At 45.6% G+C, this 18,769-nt stretch overlaps 1 protein-coding gene across 2 annotated transcripts in view; it reads left to right on the plus strand.

Annotated features, from left to right (window-relative positions):
- Positions 1–18,769, plus strand: part of LOC105011408 (ephrin-A2) — a 112,629-nt gene that overhangs the window by 41,118 nt on the left and 52,742 nt on the right. Inside the window, exon 1 of one of the 2 annotated variants that reach the window (XM_020048715.2) lies at positions 13,266–13,325. The exons of the other annotated variant lie outside the window; for it this stretch is intronic. Coding sequence (XP_019904274.1) covers positions 13,297–13,325 — 29 coding nt within the window. The 5' untranslated portion in view covers positions 13,266–13,296. Of the gene's footprint in view, positions 1–13,265; positions 13,326–18,769 lie in introns of those variants that run through there. 2 annotated transcript variants of the gene reach the window in all.

An 18,769-nucleotide genomic window follows, 5' to 3' on the forward strand; every position in this document is an offset into this window, starting at 1 on the left:
AAATTTGTTTCATTTAATGCTGATGCAAGTATCAAAGCATTGTTTCAGATCCATCCTCGCTGTCTGTCCGGAAAGGTCTGTTACTGTCTGAGACCCCAAATAAACTGACCTAGAGAGAAGACCTTGAGGAGGTACACAGGGGCAATATGAAATATTAATGTCTGAGAACTTTTTTGCGTGTGCGTTGATGCTCGCGTAAGGACAATCAAACTCCTCATCCCTGTTCCCTGATAAAGCCAGACGTGAATCTGAAATGCAAATTATTTCGAGCCTTTGTGTTTCACTGTGAAGGGTAAATTGTTCTGGGCCAAAGACAAAGCGGGAATCTCTAAATTGGAAAGCTAATAAAGTACAGCACTGAGTGCTCCCAGAAAAGTGCTGACAGTGCTTATGGTGGTTGATATCATATTTAATAAAACACTGCCATCTCCATTGATTTCGATGCCTCAAGTGATTAATTGTTTGAAAGCTTCCAGTGATTGATATAGTTTTTTCCTGTTTTGATGAAGCAATATTGCAACTTTAGCTACCAATGGGATAGTGGCTTCCCACAAAAACGCAATCCTTTGTGAATTGTCGACCGGCATATTCGGCCAAGATTTCTACCCTGTCATGACTAAGACAGTTTCTTTTTGCTTCTCAATGAAGGAGGGTTTCCCTTGGAGCAGTGAGTATTGAAGTGAGAGAACGTGGATGAATCTTTCAGGCATCCGGTCACTCAGTGAGCCGACTCCTGGGCCAGAGAACATGGTCCTGAGAGCGACATCTTGTTACACGGATGGGGATTGAGACAACGGATCACCAGCATCAGCACGTATCTATCAAGGGGTTGTAAATTAAGTGCAAGCATGAAATCACACCTCGCCGAGGTTCACCATCCAGCACCATCCCCCACCCCAGAAAACGCTTAATAGGACGTAGTATTTGAAGGTTCACCTGGTATAACAAAAAAAAAAAAAGGAAAAGGGAGATTACGAGCATTCTCTAGCCACTGCAAGACAAACAGTGGTATTGCCAATTTTTTTTTATGTTGGTTGTAAATTACCAAGTGGTAAATGGGAGGTCTTTCTCCAGTGGGCATGTGGGAGGACCCAGAATTCATTGCAGTGAGCTGCACTGCTGGGGTGGCTTCTTCAGGGTCCCATTGAGGGGACTTTAGGGCATGTTGCTGGCAATGAGGTGGGGGTGGGAGGGGTGTTGGTGGTCAACCCTTCACACGGCCAACTGCCACTCAGGAGCTGGCCAAGGTTGCCCAGAGCGACCGGACAAAGCCGGCAGTGATGAGGTCATTGGAGGTTGAAGGGAGAGCAGCAAGGCCTTAGCAGGGTTTTCTCTCCCCGTTGTATATGAAAGGCTGAATGGGGGGGGGGGTGGCAGTGGGGTTGGGTCAGGATTATGGGGAGCTCGTCCTTTGGAAACCTTTTCATTTTTTCCCCCCAATCTGATTAGCCTTTGAGTTGTGTTCAGAAAGAAAAGACGAAAAGAGAGAGAGGGGATGAGGGGCATACACCCTAGCCTGTCTGCTTTTGTACACAGCCTCAATATATCACGGCAAATTAAGCTTTTACATCGTAGAGACGGGATGCTGCGATGAGAATATCCATGTTTCGGGTTACACACAACTTAGCTTCTCAGAAGACAGTAAGAACGAGTGAGAGGGAGAAAGAAATAGTGGAGGGGAGGAGAAAAGAACGAGGTAAGATAGAGTGATACGGTGAGCCTGGACACACAACGCGTTGATTGGTCTGAGTCTCTCCCTTTCACTCTCCCTCCCTCCCTCTCGCTCTCTCTCTCTCTCTCGGTCTCTCCCTGCCAGCTCGTCCTCTCACTATCAAGGTCTGGTTAGGAGCAGATTAGCAGCTCTTCTAGCTGAACCTCAGCTGCAGCGAAAACATGCCACCGTCGCTCTCTTCTCCACTTTGGGCAAACTGAGCAGCGGGCCTGGCCTATGTGAATTCATGATATGGTCATTTGGCCTCCGGTTTGCCCCCACTGTGGAAGACTGTGTCTGGGAGTCTCTGGGTCCTTTTGTTCCTCTGCTGTTCCCCGACAGCCTGCGGTGGGGAATTCATTACAGTCACATGATGCTGATACTGCTGATGCCCGTGCAATGAAATAAAGAAACGTGGTTGCTAGCAAGAGTGAAAAGAAAGGACGTGTGAAATTTTGCACGCATGACAGATAAAAGATGCTCGACAGCTGTGACTCAAGTCCATTGCGGATTGATATTTTACAGGAGTATGTGTGAAAGGCGGGGTTCCTAAGTGATTTCACATAGCCGGGTTACATGAGATGACACTCGAAACTGGTACAGATCTCTGCTATTTCTTGTAATAATATCTCATCTGCAATGCACAGACTGGGGGAAGCTCTCTCTCTCTCTCTCTCTCTCTCTCTCTTTCTCTCTCCGGATACTTCGTTCTAACGTCGTACAATTTGGGTCTGAGACCAAAACATTGACTTATGCGATTGTACAGGTGTGGTCAGTCCTGTACCCTGCTGGCTTTCACATCTGTGTTTGATAGGCAGCCTTGACATAGCGTCCTCGTCAGACGTCATGTCATAACGATTTATTTATTGTTATTAACCAGTACGTCTTGGCCAACAAGTTGTAACGCTAATTTAATTACCCTGATTTATTGAGAATGCTGTTCAGGCAATGCGTCCTATGATAGCTGGTGGAAAAGAGCCAGCCCGTGTGCTGTTTTATAGATTCTGCCCTAATCCACATGGAAAATGGGCTCAATTTGGGCTGAACCAGACATTTATATAGCTCCAGCCCGCCAGTCATTCCTAGACTGGGAAGCACCGACAAATCATCTGCGTTCAATAGCTTCACCGCTCCGCACCCAAAGTGTGGAATACAGCACTCTCACATCAGGCACATTTGCAAGTCATTTTTTGAACTGTCGAAAAATCCGATCTGCTTGGAAGATTTCTTGCCAGATGTATGATCTGATGCTGTGAGGTGTTTTTCGTAGCCTGTTTTATTTTTTTACTGGTTGGCCCTGAGTTGTTGGCTGATTTTTGTGGAATGTGAAACCCTGCTGGTTTCTTAGCTGCTAAGTGGTATAAACGTTCCAAGTATGCCTGGTAAACATCCCCCCATAACTCAGTCCTTTTGTCATCGTCTACCTAGAACCCACATTCCTGTCTCTTTGCTCCTCTTTGGTTTCTCAATGAACAGAAAAAACAAACTCAAGTTTAGTTTTTTTCCTGCTCCTTCATTTTCAGCGTGCAGCCTCTCCTGCTCGGAGAGTCGCACTTGAAGCGCTCAGCCTTCTCCCAGAGAACAATGTGGACCGTCAGAACCAGAGAGGTTCTGTCTGGGGAGATCCTTCTTTGTTCTCACTGGAGACGAGCTCTGTGACCAATTAGTGTTTTATTGGCCAGAAGCAAGACTGAGTGGCTCTCTCTACCACTGTCGTGCGTGGCCTTTTAAGGATTTTCGCGACATACAGCATTCCACCCTATCACTCACTGAACCTACTGTCTACAGGGAAAATACAGGATTTATCCAGAAAACACATGAGACGAACAGACAACAGCCTTTGTTTTAGGACACATTCAGGAAACAACTTCAAAAAACCTATGCCTGGATTTATTACTTCCTAGTTGACAATTATTGTAAATGAATGATAGCTCTCAAGTCAAACAGATACTGTTTTCAACCACAAAAAATGTAATTCATTTAATTAACTTCCAAACCATTTTGCTGTTCATTAGCATAAACATAGAGTCAGTTTAGGGAAGAATAATGTAAATGTATCCTCCTGATCCCTGTCACTCTAACGCAAACACTTTGTTAGCTCTTTGCTCAGCTAATTGGAGAGATGCTATTGGATCCACTGCAGCTCTTTGAACAAGTTCCCTGTGTAGCCACTTAAGATGGTCCCCCAATCTTCATGATTGACATGTCCTTATGTCCGGGAGAACAGCAAGGCCTCTTAGAAACACTTACACTCGTCCAATTATCGATCAGTTCTAAGTAAACAGATGGAGTGATTGAGGAGGAATAGAGAGAGTGATGGAGGGGCAAGACAAAGGAACTGGCAGGTACTTGATGGTTCAGATCGCCTGCTGTATAAAACACAGTGGGGAAAAGGCCAAGCTGAGGGTTTTTTGGTGGTTGTCTCACCTGGCGGTCTTAAGATAATTCTGCTGACTGTAAGTTGCTCTGAATTAGTGCAACTGCTAAATGAAAAATTTTTAGATTTATATGTAGAATAATTGGAGGTTCAAGTAGTGATTGCCTGCTAATAAATATAACATTTTAAATGTTAAAATGTGTTTTCCAGAAGTAACCTTTTCTGAGGTAATTGCCTTGAAATGTCAACTTGTGTTATGTCAGCCTGGTATTAATTCTTCTTCTTTTCTCTTTCTCCCCGCCCCATCCTCTGTATTTGTGAAAAGGTGAGTGAATTTTCTAATTATTCAATTTCTATCAAATTTGTCCAACAGTTCTTTAACTTGGATTTGTTATTTTTGATAAATGAAAAAAACATTAAGAAATGCCATCCTACATCACATTGAATCCCTATCTGGGATAAACTTCTTGGCACAATTCTTCCATGTTCAGAAAGGAATGAGTTGTTCATTTGTCGACAAAAGACCCAACTGGGCCCTAGATTAAGACAGATGCCTTGTATGTGGTAGAACTTGAGTGGCTTCCGCTCCATGGCTTTACCCCTTGGCAGCCCTGGAACGTCCGTGTGTGGAGGGCCCGACATGGGTATAACATTGGACAGCAGCTACTGTAGTGTGGCAGTGGAGAGAGGACTGGACTTAAAGTGGTTTAGGCTGGCTTTGATACAGTTGAGAAGAGGGCCGGACCATTGTCTCCCCCCACAAAATCCGGTCAGACCGCAAACAGTATCGTTTACTTAAACAGACTCTGCTGCACATTTAGACCCATTACTATTTGACTTGTTTCTTAAAAGGAAGAGCTCTGGAATTCCACGGGTGCATAGTAACCTCCCTTCTAACCCATGTGATTGGAATTTTGATTTTGCAGTGTGGATAGGCATGTTTATGCATTGGTTTGAATGTGTGTTGTGTGTCTCTATTGGTTTGTTGTTTTCCCACCATCCAACAGTTTGGATAAATGGCCTGACATCTACAATATCAGTTTTTTATTATTCCTTGTGTGTGTGTGTGTGTGTGTGTGTGTGTGTACATAGAAAACAAATAATACTTTTGTGTATAGTGGTAAGCTCAAAGGCAGAATCCAGCCATGTTCACAAATGGGTTTGATTTCCTATAGTAACGAGAAATATTAGAAAAAAACACTTCCCAATTTGTGGAGAGATTATAATTTCTTTTTCAAATCTTCTAAAGAAAATGAAGATAAATTACCTAGCTGTAGTGTTTTTTCCCCTCTTTGACTTGGAATATCCCTATTAAAAAGAAGTAAAAGAAAAAACAATTGAACAATGTTTTGTTTGATAAATATAGTGGCCTAAAATAATTTCCATCTAAATGCTCCGTGCTTAGAATAGTCCAGGGAAAATACACAATTAATCTTTATTGGAGGCAACTAGTGTCAGAATTAATTGGACTTCAATAAAGTCCCCTATCAGGAACGCCTGAATATAAAAAACCTGTGATAACATAATCGAATGAGGGTCAGGTGTAGAATTGCTTATGGCTGCCTTGGTTTCAGCCTGCATTCCTTATTCACTGTGTCATTTGTTAGGTAATTGCCATTTCCCAATGGCATGACAACTAGCCCTTATATTAATGCAACCCTGATAAAAGCCTGCTCTCCAAAGTAATACCCAGTGATTCAATTAATGTTGATTTAGTCAAAATGTCTGACTGGGAATTGTTGCTCACTACCTCATAAATCTTATTCTGCTGTCAAATTCGAAGCAGCTTTGTTGTCTTACGTGCGCATGGATCACCTCTCCAGCGATACTGAGAGCCTCCAAAAATTTATAAATTGCTATGATAACATGCTGATGGCACTTAGCTCTTCAATGGGGCACTACCACTACTTAAATGATGTTAGAGAAATCCATCCCAGGGAGTTACTAACATGATGCGCTGCCATTTTAGTGTAATGCTTTAGGACGTGGAAGAGCTCAGGTTAGCGGTTTGCACGTCACCCCCCAGGTCTATTGAACGATGAATAGGGGAGAAGTACTCGATCTATCAAAGCAGAGGGGGGGGCACCTGACCGACGTTGTGGAACTTGTTGGGGGGGGGGGGGTTAATGCGTATTGAGTTCGGCACTGGGAAATGGTGAAGAGTCAACAGGTGGTCCACTTTACCAAAGAGCCGCCACCTTTAAACAAGCCCCGTTGCCTCTCAACAGGTAATTACCCTGGTCGGGTTACTCTACAGTCTGGGCGTAGTCCTCTGTTACTGATCACTGAAGCCCCCAGTCTTCATTTTGACATGCGACGAAGGCTCTGGAGATGACCCAGATAAAGCCCTTCTTCAGATTGATCGGTGTTGACCTTTTGACCGCCTCCACGACCCCGCCATGTCAACTCCGGCACCAGCTTCAGCTCTGTGCATCTGTGTCTCGTCAAGGATCAGTCGTCAACTCCACCCCGATTGTCTGGTGGGGAGCGGAAATGCAATCTGAGGGGGGTCATCTCTGGAAGGACCCGGGGTCCAGTTGCCAAGGAGCCTGGCTACTCATCTGGAACGCGCCTCCCCCTTCATTCTCCCATCTCCGGAGAACCTCCCAATTATTACCGGGCCATTGTTAACACCTATCATTAAGGACGTCCAGCTGTTTGGGAATATTCTCCCATTTCACCTTCCCCCTTCCATCTCTCTGTCCTCTTTCCTACCGTACAACCCCTTAGAGGCCCCCCCCCCTCCCCGCCTTCATCTGGCTAACTGTGGAATCACAGGGGCGCCGTGGGACCCATTAAATTAGGGCTGGTTGCAAATGCACTTGTGAGCAAGCGTCTTGGCGACCACTGAGCCGAGGGCGAGTGGATACCTGAGCCTCTACTTCTGGGGCCAGGCCTCGTGTGAATGGGTCATTACAGGCCCTGAGAGCTCCGCTAATATTGTTTTTGCTGCTCCAAGTCATTATGGCTGAGAGCTTTCACATGGATTGATTGGTGAACGGAGAATAAAAACCCCGCAGATGGACAGGCATGGTCACAAAACCAATGTGTGTGAACTCTGTGAACTGGATTTCATTTGTCACAGGGGCACGCTGACTTTTGGTGTTCAGTTGGTTTTAGAGGGGTATGTAATCATCTTTTTTTTTTGTAGCAATCATTCATTTTGAAATAATTCAATTAGGTAGATGGTTGAAAATCTGATTTTCAAGTAGACCAAGCACATAAAAGAATAGATAACATTGAGGCCATAGATGCAGTATATGGTTTAAGCTAGACAGCAAAGTGCCAGAACCCCCTAAACTTTAAATCATACCACAGCTCAATTCACATCGTTAAAACCAAGTTTTTGCCTGTTTTGATGCACATTACAGACCCCTTCTGCCCAGTCAGTTTGCAAGTCTTTATTGATACGTTTTCTTCACGGTCGCGCAGTACAGTGCATTAGCAAAGAACGGGTCATTTGGTCCATAAAGGCTTAGGCAAAGACACGTCTGAGGGCAGAAGAGCAGGTTGTTAACAAGACACACTGGAGCTAAGCTTCCTGAACGGGGAGGGATTGTAGCGGAGCAGTCAACTAGCTCACTGCCTCGAGAAGAGGCTGGAGAGTTTGCGGCGGCAGTGGCTAAAGTCCAATATAGGAGCATCTTCTACTGAGAGGGAGACAGAGGCTGCAGTTAATCTCCCCAATCTCTTTGCTTGTGCCACTGTCTATCGGAAGGATTTGCATGAAATATTAATGAATCATTGGATTAACGTGACTCCCTGTGGGCCGAGGCATGTAATCCTGGTCGTGTTGAGGCACTGATAAGGGCTCTGTCCCCCGCATGCTGTGGCCACAAGACCGGCAAAGAGAGAGCCGTGTGCAGGGCAGGCTGGGACCACGGGAGAAGACCCTCCTCCTCGCCCCTCGACCGTGTGGTCTGGATTGGTCTCACCTGAACCGGGCTGGTTATAGTTGAATGGACTGTCTTACGGTATGTTGTTACAGTAACTTGACTTGAGTAGGTTGAGTCAGTGATGAGTGAAATTGACAAGCTCTCTTTGCTGTGATTATTTGCCATGATAGCCTCCATGAGTGTCCTTGGCTGAATATCAAAACTATAAAAATGTTATTCTCTGTTAATGGTTTCATTTTCCTGAGAATAAAAGGATGTTGACTTTCAAATCAGGAGTTAGTTGTAAATTGGATCTTTTCAAACAACAGAAGACGTCCCAGTTGTCAAATCCGTTCCTTCAATATTTTCCTTTAAAGTCATGTCTGACAACGACATTTGACTGAATCTTTTTCCACGGGCAGAAATGACTGTTTCTTTTGGTATTCTTCTTTCTCAGCTTGCCTGTCTGTAATATCGTTGTCAGTTATTTTTCATTTGCGCATGGTGTGAAGCCCAGAAAAGGGCACTGAGACCCGGTCCGACTCCCCGGGGCCTGGGCACCATCATTCTCCTACACTATGCAAATAGTCTTTGGGAAAATCCTTGGCTTGCTCACAGGGAAGTTGTATTGTTGTCCAGCCTCTTTGATTTGCCTTCCATATCCAACATTGACAGGCCGCCACCTCAGGGGTTACGTGAACAAAGCGAGGGTGTGACCAAGCGGAACAAATCCCGACGCCTGCAGCTCCAAGTTTTTTGTGTGCCTTTTTTTTGCTCCTAAATCATTGTTGTTAAAGTCTGTTTGGAGGGCACCGACCACTACACACATGCTTCCACAACGTGTCAAAATAAATAGTACACTGAAGAAAACTGCTCCTTTTGGGGACTGGTGAGGTGCAATGTAGTAGAGTCAAGACCCATTCCTGTTGGCATGAGCTGCCAAAATGGTGAGGATATAGAATCAATTGGAGAGGTGATGTTGTACATTGCAAAACCTTTTTTACAATAGAATGTTTTGAATTATGTGACTTTACTTTGATAATACTTCGGCACCTTGAAGTGTTTGTAGGTACTTTTAGTAATGCATGGTTTAGTCTGAGGTCGCAGGAACACAGACTGCACGGTAACAGACAAAGTGAAAACAATGCAACTTGAGCAGGTTTCATCAGCGCCGTTTAAACACTTCCATACCGCAAGCTTAAAATGCAATAAAGTTCCCAGCATGTGTTCAACTGTGTATTTCACCGTGAGACTTGAATTACCATCTTTAAAATCCCGACCAGGTTGAATATCTTTCGAACATTGTGTGTGTGTGTGTGTATTGGGGGGGGGGGGGGGAGGATTTGGGCTCTGTGTGAAGTTTCTCTATAATCATTGTGTTGCTGGACAGGGATAGGAACAGGTCACGTCCGACTGGCCCATGTGACTCAAGACGTTGCTGGGATCAGCCAAGGTGAAGGCAACCAGCAGGCACCCGAGCCCAGACCTAAAGTACCTAACACTCCAGAAAGCCCTGAAAAGTGAACCCGCTTGGAATTTCCACAGCGTGTATTTAAGTCTGATAAGATCTCCCCAGACAGGAAAGCGCAGGCAATATTACTGTTTTGAATAAATAGAGATAGCATTTGATTCAGCGTGGAGTCAGCTAAGGAAACGTGGGAAAACATAAGCTAGTGATGTGAAATCGTTAGCATGTACGTGAGTCGAGGGAGGACAATATCATATCATTCCATGACATTGTTCACATAAAACAATGTTTTCTCTGACCTGGGAAAAAGGCTAGTCTACATGCAGGAGAAAGTATGGGAATTTACATGATCGACCCTGGCTGAGCCAAGATCCATTCTTGCATATCAACACCCTGAATGGCTGACAGAGAAAGATATGTCCACCACATGCTTTCAAACGGAGGACCATCAGTAAAATGATCCTGCCTTAATAATAGATTATTGACTATAGTCACGGAAATGCAGGTGAAATCTAGGCACCTCCTGAGACAAAACAGTGTGTCATACATGTTGACTTTCGTTTGTTTCTTACCTGTCTTCTGGTTATCATTTGAAAACTAAAGAAAATCTCACAGAAGAAAGTATAAAAAGCTTTTAGTGATGTTCGAAAGCTCACAGCTGCTTTCCTTTCCGAGTGTGGATTTGCCAAAATAAGAACCACCCTTTCACAGTTTGCATACTTTGTATGTCATACACTGTAGAGGTGTTACAAGCATCGGGTTTCATTCTCTGAAGTGCTACAAATCAATGCCATTGACCCATGACTTTTACTACCCACCAGGCTGAAAGCATAGACGTCCTTTGAGCAGGTACTACTTTCTGAGCACTCACCTGAGACTTGGCGAGAAACCTCACACTTTTGTGTAGCGTTCATTGTCTAAGCTTAGGGTTTTATTACTTTTACTTTGATCGGGTCTATATTGTTTTCCAGGGAGGGCTACAGTTACTGCGTTCAAGAAAACAAAACCAAGATGTTCTTATGGGCGATTAGACTAAACTTGGCACGGCTCAGACCTTATTATCTTGAAGGTTCCTCTCCAGCTCTTGTGCTTGACTTGAAAGGCTTTTCTCCATTAATTGATTAGATGGCTGGAACTTTTGAGGGCTCCAGTTCCCGAACTCTTCCAAGTATGACGGGTGGTGAAAGTGTCTGGCCCACAGGTTGTGTATTTGACTTCATACACCCAGACCAGCTGAGACGGAAGAGAGAGCGGAGGGGCCATGTGGAACCTTTTTAAGTAATTAAATGTCATGACCAATAATAGAAGCCGGCTTCAACTGCCCCCCCCCCCCCCCCCCCCCCCCACACCCACTTTTTTACGGCCAAGTACTTCAGACTTTTTTACTTCTACTGAAACACTTGTCTTCGTCACACGCATGTATCGGCTTGGAGGCCAGGAATCCGCGTCTGTCCGGACGACTCTGGACGAAATGGAGCTGATGTTAATGTACCCTTTTCATACGAGGATTGATTCTCTCTTGACTCCTTTGAAATTACATATGCCGCTTTGGTGTGAAATGTTGAGGCGGGGGGTGAGCCAGCAAAGCACTGAGGACCTTTTACTCCCTACGCCATCAGTTCATAGTCCCGGCCTTTACAAGGGTGGGATGGTTGGATCTTAGAGGGGTTTATGGCCGGTCCCCTCTTTTCAAGCCCCCCTGGCCTATTCACCACCGAAGATGAAAAATAGGACAGAGTGTGAAGTGGATCGTTCCACTTGTTGGCCGGTCATTTATATCCGCAAACATGCTGGGGATACGGTGGGGGGAAGGCAGGTCGGTGAATAGAACTAGCAAGCAAACCCTGGCAATGGCCCTTAAGTTGCTTCAGGCGGAGGGTGGGGTGTGTGTCTGGGGTGGGGGGGTGTTCAGTGACTGGTTGGCTGTGTGTCCTCTCCCCACCAACGTCCCCACCCCGCTCCACACTGGGAGCCTGAAAGGCATTTGTCCTCCAGATAAACCCGGCAGCCCTCCTCTCCTTCCCTCTGACCCTCCATCAGTGGCAAAGGGAGCCCTAACCAGTTGCACTCTGGGCTGCTGGGCTCCCCAATCGATTGGTCACAGGCGCGCCATGGGTTAAACAGCACTGCCAGGCTCTTTCTGTGCCCGGCCCCCATGGCAGATGTCTGGGAATCAGGCACTCGAGCAGAAATGAGACACAGGGAGTAGTCACGGGCAATTTATCAAAGGGTGTTGTCCACAAAGCCTGGATATTTATCTGCATAGCACTGAGGTAACGGAAGGGCAAAGGGTCATAGTGTGATAAAGATGGTTGAAGACGACTTTGACACCTGCCTGTAACTGTGGGACACAAAAGACAACAGGACGTGTTTTGCAGGTATCACACTTTCTGACGGCGAGTTAGTAAGATGTTCTCCCAGGGTCTAACTGGCTGTGATACACTATTATGTCAGTCAACTAAATGTTCAATTGCTGCCATAGAAACATAATTGCTGTGCCAGGCTCTTAACTTAACAGAGTGCCCAAAGGCAGGCTCTAGGAATTTCGAGCTCTAGGGGTTTCCGTCTCTTGTGGTTTCAAGCTCTTGGAGTTTTAGCCTCTAGGAGTTACAAACTCTAGGAGTTTGAGTCAATTGGAGTTTCAGGCTCTAGGAGTTTCAGGCTCTAGGAGTGTGTTATAGATTGGAGGTGGTAAAGCACCCAACAAATGAGGCAAGATGAAGTCAAGGAGGACCTACAAGACCTGGATAGTGACCTTGTAAATGTCGTCCATTTCCCTGTGATAAACCACTGACCGGCTCGGCTCACAGCCTCAAGTTGTGTACACAGGCTTCATGTTCCACACTCATCACGAGAGAGAGGGGAGAACATGAGCACAGATTTGTTCTGCTTATGTTTTCATGGCCACTCTGACAATGGGCATCAAGCTGTCAAGGTTTCATGCAGTTTTCAGACAGTTTTGCAGCTGTTCCCGCAAGTGAAACTCAGGGGAGAAAAAATAAGATTAATGAGAAGAAATTACGTGTATATAATTCCACCGTGCTCGCAGACATAGGCACCTTTTCATGGGACGGTTAATTATGACCTGATTAGATCTGACAAGGGAGAGTGTAAATCAGTCCGTATGCTCACACGTTGGGGCCATACAACGGTGGCTTTGACTGAAATCAGTAATTGGGAAAACCTGGCTGCGGTTAACATGTTGAAACCGAAACACCCCCCTGTGTCCTGCTCCACCTCCCACCCTAACTTCAGCTCACAGACCAGACACCCTGACACTCCCCCTGTACACTCCCCCATTACACTCCCCCATTGCACTCCCCCATTTCTTCGAATCTCCCAAAATCGAGGTTGTCCATGTAATTTCCGTCTAGTTAGCGTCCGGTTTCACAGGAACGGGGCTTACGAAACCTGAAATGGTGTCTTGACGAGGTACAGCTGAGAGGTTGTTGGGATATGAATTACGCACGCACACGCGCACGCACACACACACACACACACACACAAACCTGGTCCTATGTTAGCCACCACAGCTAGAGAAACACGACACATTTGTCAACCACTGAAGCATTTACAGTGTATTCGCCACGTTAACGAAATTCCTACAGTTCCAAAATAATTTATGATTATGAATGTAACCCTGGAATGGAATTGAATAGCTTCTGTGCAGCGTTTGACACGCAGCATCCGTCAGGCTGAAGGAGGACCAAAGCAACCCAAGCTGTTGCTAACCCCGGCCGGCTGCTGTAAAGGAGCGATGACAGCGCATTCATTTCTGGATTTCTCTGGCCTCTGGAGCGGTTGCCATGACACCTGTTTGGGCATCTACAGGGAACCGAGACCTCCCGTTTCACCCCTCCCACCAATGGGGGACCTCCTTCCCTTCCCCAGCAGGTGAGAGTTCATCATTAGCTGGGGGAGTCATTAATTGTCAGGCACGACAAAAGGGCAGGCCCCGGCCCCTCTCAGGACCCCTGTAGCAACCATGGAGGTCCGGACCTTGTAAATCACCAGCACGGCCAGGGTCAACCCTGCCACGCATTTTTCCCTGTTAGCCTACCCAAGCGTGATTCATGCTACGTAGAGTCTCTCAGCAGGCCTTAATGTGTTATAAATTCTCCCCCGGCTCTCAGTCTGTGTGGCTGTGAGTCCACCATGGTCTGATGATGGGATTATTTCGGACGTGAAACGCTGTGTTCTGCTGCAGCCCTGGAAGAGTGGCTTGTCCCCGGAAATGGGGTGGGGGGCTGAAGTATGGGGTGTACAGGGGCAAGCAAACCATACAAGCCTGTGTGTTAATGAAGCCTGAGCCTTTTTCCCCAGCTGCTCAGTAAGGGTGTCCTGAGTTTGGGAAACTGGTCTGACGACAGCAGTGCAGTATCTGTCATCCTGGGCTCAGTCTAGCTGGTCCCTCTCTCAGCTTCTCGTTATCTCTGTGTCACTCTCATACCTGTTCTGCCTCTGGTCTCTGGACACACAGACAGTCTCTCTCTCTCTCAGACACACAGACAGTCTCTCTCTCTCTCTCAGACACACAGACAGTCTCTCTCTCTCTCTCTCTCTCTCTCTCAGATACACAGACAGTCTCTCTCTCTCTCAGACACACAGACAGTCTCTCTCTCTCCCCCAGACAGACAGACAGTCTCTCTGTCTCAGACACACAGACAGTCTCTCTCTCTCTCTCTCTCTCTCTCTCAGACACACAGACAGTCTCTCTCTCTCTCTCTCTCTCTCTCAGACACACAGACAGTCTCTCTCTCTCTCAGACAGACAGACAGTCTCTCTCTCCCAGACAGACAGTGGGTTATGCAGCGGAGGGCAGGGCAGATGGCAGCAGGCAGTGTGTCACAAGGCACTCCAGGAGCCGCTGTTGACAAGAGCCCAGGGAGCGAGGAGCTCTCCACAGGCAGATGGGGCTTTCTCGCTGTGTGTGTGTTTGTGTGTGTGAGAGAGAGAGAGAGAGAGAGAGAGAGAGCAAGACATAGAGTGACACCAGTCTGGGCTTCTATAGGGAGAGAGGGGATTTTTGTGGGGAGAAAAAGGCCCCTCTTGCCAGGTCTCGACAGGCCTCTACTGATCTGGAATGAAAGAGAGGAAATATGTTGGAGCCCTGACAGAAGGCTGGGCAGATACCACACAGCCCCAAACTACCGCACCACCCACACACACACCACACACACACACACACACACCACACAAAACCAAACTACTGCACCACCCACATACACACCACACACACACGCACACACACACACACACACACACCACACAACACCAAACTACTGCACCACACACACACACACACACACATACATACACATACACACACACACCACACAACACCTAACTACTGCACCACACACACACACACACACACACGCCACACAGCACCAAACTACTGCACCACACACACCACACCCACACCACTCACACAACACACCACAGAGCACCAAATTAATACACCACCTACACAGACACATACACCCACAGCAATAAACTATTGCACCACCCACACAAACACACACACACACACACACACACGCACACCACACTACTCCATTATTGCACCACCCACTGGCTCATTAACTAACCTCATTGCCTTTACACAGTAACCCCACACACAGACCGACAGACACACACGCACAAAACACAGAACACACACTGACACAAATACACAGAACATGTGTCGTTGCTATGAGAGCAAGACATTCATCTCCAAACAATTCCTACACATAATGTAATACACATTCCATTTGCCATACATTCCTTCCCCCTGGTGAGTGTCATCTGAATATGCAGTTACACTCCATCGTCCAGTGTTAGCAGATGGCTGCTTACATCACAGAGAGGCATCGGAGGGTCTTCTATAAAGGGCCAAAGCTAATTAAACAACAACAGTACCTAACTAGAAAGACGTCAGCCTCCTTGGACGCTGCCTGTTTGCAGCTCATCTCGTCAGTCCTTGGGAGTGAATAATGTGCTTCGATATCATCAGTCAGGAAATTACACTGTGTCGTTTACTGGATTGGGTGTATGTGTTTTCAACTGTAAACGTGAATGACCTTTGAATGTGACGTGGATACAAACAGTTGTCAAACAAATCAAATGAAAAGCAAACTTCCCGCTCACAGTGCCTATAGTCCACTTCAACTTATATCAGTTATTACTCCTTAATAGGAAGACAACCCCAAGATTGTGCCTGTTACCCAGACTGCAAAACCAAAATAGTGATTGGCCTGACTTGGATGTCAACTGCAACTACATAGAAATTGAGATGTGGGTTATTATGTCTCGTGCATCAGACGGTATTATTTCCCCATTTAACCCTATAACACATTAACCACTGTATTTATAAAAAGTTGAGGGATGCTTGCAGTTGCATTATGCAGATATTCCTCAAAGTTGTACATTTGTTGTATTTACGGGGTCTCCTCTTTTTTTCAGGGGATCTACAGTAATAGTCCCTTGGGTACCCTGTAATTCACAATCTTTATCCCCTTTGAGTTGGTGTGCGTGTGTGTGTGTCTGTCTGTGTGCATGGGTGTTCTTCTATTGGTGTTTATGTGTTTGTTTTGTGTGAATTGTTCTTCTATGTGCAGGTATAGTGTGTGTTATGTAAGTGTGTGTAAGAGAGAGAGAGATAGCTTCCTCTGCTGTGTGATGTGCTGAAGGAGGTTGTATTGATGTGGTTTTTGGGGAGCCCTGGGGAACCCATTGTGTTGGGGCTCCCCTCACGTTCCTGCCTCCACTTTCATATTCTTCTCTCCTTATTCTCCTCTCCTCATCTCGCCCAGGATCCCAGAAAACCAAGAGAAAACTGCACAAACAGAATTCAACCCTGTCATCTGAGCAGCACGTGCGCACATGTGTGTGTGTGTGTCTGTGTGTGTGTGTGTGTGTGTGTGTCTGTCTATACTGTATGTACATTGTAGACTTGAGTGTGTGTACATGCATTCCTCAGGGCATAGCCACCTGTTTCTTTAGCGCCTGCCTTTAGGTGATTTAGTAGCCTGTCCAGTAACTGCTGTGTGGAGGAGAGTAGTGGCAGCCATACTCGGACTAATTCACAACCCACAGAGCTAATCTGAGGGATGGACAGGACAGCCCAAACTGTTCATCAGGCAGAGAGAACCAGGGCCTTGGAGGGATTTTTAAAATCCATTCTGCGCTTAAGAAATGTCCTACATTTTCATTAAGCGTAATGATTAATGAGTGGGTTTGTCAATGTTTTGGCATCATTTGTTGGAGGCGATTATGATTGTTGGGATCCCGTTGTAAAATCTGTCTTTAGAGCGACCTGCCACCCTGGAACGTTCTGGTTGTTTCTGTCGGAGCCATAGTTTAGTCGAACCGTGCCTGACCCGGTGTGACTTGCATATCAACGGCCTGTTCTAGCGGCTGAATGTGCAGTTCGGTCCGAAGACGTAGTTTGTCGAGACAAATTCATTTATTCTACTTCCTGCCATCTGGGGATGTGTTGTTACCCAACGACACATTTCCTCAAAACATTCTAAGGACAGCGGACATGTTGACAACATTCGTAACAAAATGACCAATTCTTCCTTGTCTTATTTAATGCTGCAGTTTGTTAATCGCCAGCCCATCTATTTTAATTAAATGCCTTGCCGTAATTCCAAATCCCAAAAACTCTTTCTTATTCTGATTGTGAAATGAAAGAAAAAGAACTGTCTAAAATAAAAAATGTTGGCCAACTTTAAACTGATTTTGGAAGCACTTAGAGTTTTTAAGTTATGTGTTCATTTACTACAACTGGTACCTGTTTGCCTCTCAGTTTGGTGCTGTTTCTTTTTGCCTTACAGACCGGTCTTGTTTTTGTGATGGTTTCTCCTGGGTGTAGCTGGGGCGCCCTACAATTCCCTCGAAACATTTGCTTCCTGTTTGTGTGAAACACACAGATTGCTTTATCAATCTGGGCCTGGAAGTGCGCTGGCTCCTGGTTGCGCGGCAACAATACTGCACAGACTATGTAGCGGTCTGGAGCAGTCTGGCGTGCAAATATCCCTGTTTCAGATATGCAGCATTTAATGAAGATAAGCGCCCAGAAGGTTTTTGAGCCAGTGTTGGAAGGCTGGCACTGGTTCTGTTACTTCTGGCACTGTGTGAGGAAATGTGTGTCATAAACACAGCTTACAGCAGCACAGTACAGGTTTCCAAGGGTCAAATTGAAGAATAAAGTTCACAGGTTTTTTTTTTATTAGCTGCTCTTGTCAAAACTGTCAAAGTGAAACGAAATGATGAGACATTTGATCTATTCCTTTGATAAACAGTTCCCTCACTAGATGCACATTTCATTTGATACATTACAGCTATGCCGACTTTTTGAGATGGGTAATTGTTGTTTTGGATAATTTCTGATAGTGCACAAGTTGTTCCACTCCATAGAAGAGTAGCTAATCACTGTTTTTACATTTAATGAATTGTTACTTCAAAATAGTTATTGCAATGAAAATGAGGTTACTGTAACAGTAGGCCGTGAAGACTGAGTCAAAACAACTTGTGCTGTTGTGTCAAAACTGATCTACCGCACATACTGTAGAAGAAGTATTCAATAAGAACATCTGAGAAGCCATCTTAGGTGAGTGTAAACATCATCACAAGATACAGATTCTACATATCATTATGATCCTCTTGTTGTTGCAGGAAATGCAAGCTAGTGTTTTCTAGGTTGAGAAGACTTCTGAAGTTCTGAAGTTTTACTTTTAAATTTGATTTAGCCTAAACAAATATATGATTAACCCTTTAAAACATTCTGTTATAATCAACATTCACAATTCACATTTCCCGTTGTGTGAAACTGGTTCCAGTGTTGATATGATACCCATGTAGTGGGATACATTGTAGCCCTTTATACAAATATATGATATTATACGTCTTATATACACGTGTAGCAAGTATAACTGCATGTGAAAACTGTCTTACGTGATTAGATGTGCTCAAGAGAGGTGTGTCTAAAAGCAGGACACGCGTGTTTGTCGAGCGTATTTCACCCATCAGTATTAATGGCGTAGTCGGCCGGGCAAACATGCTCCATTTACACAGTTCCCTATGCCGTGAGCTGCAATTGGATCACAGAGAATTTACCCAACGTGATGTTGCACTCGCTATTGATTTTGATGGGGATGCGTGTTATTTTCATCAGCATCTCATAAGCTATGCAGATTGATTCGATTTGGTTTATTTACCCGCACCCCCTGCCCTCCCTCCCGCACCCCCTGCCCTCCCTCCCCCAGACCCACGGGCCTCCAACCACGAGGAACTAGAGACAACACTAATTATCCTAATGGAGCCCTTTCTGTTATTGTAACTTTGGAAAGCTG

The sequence above is a fragment of the Esox lucius genome, chromosome 8 (genome assembly GCF_011004845.1).
Source record: "Esox lucius isolate fEsoLuc1 chromosome 8, fEsoLuc1.pri, whole genome shotgun sequence".
Taxonomy (NCBI): Eukaryota; Metazoa; Chordata; class Actinopteri; order Esociformes; family Esocidae; genus Esox; species Esox lucius.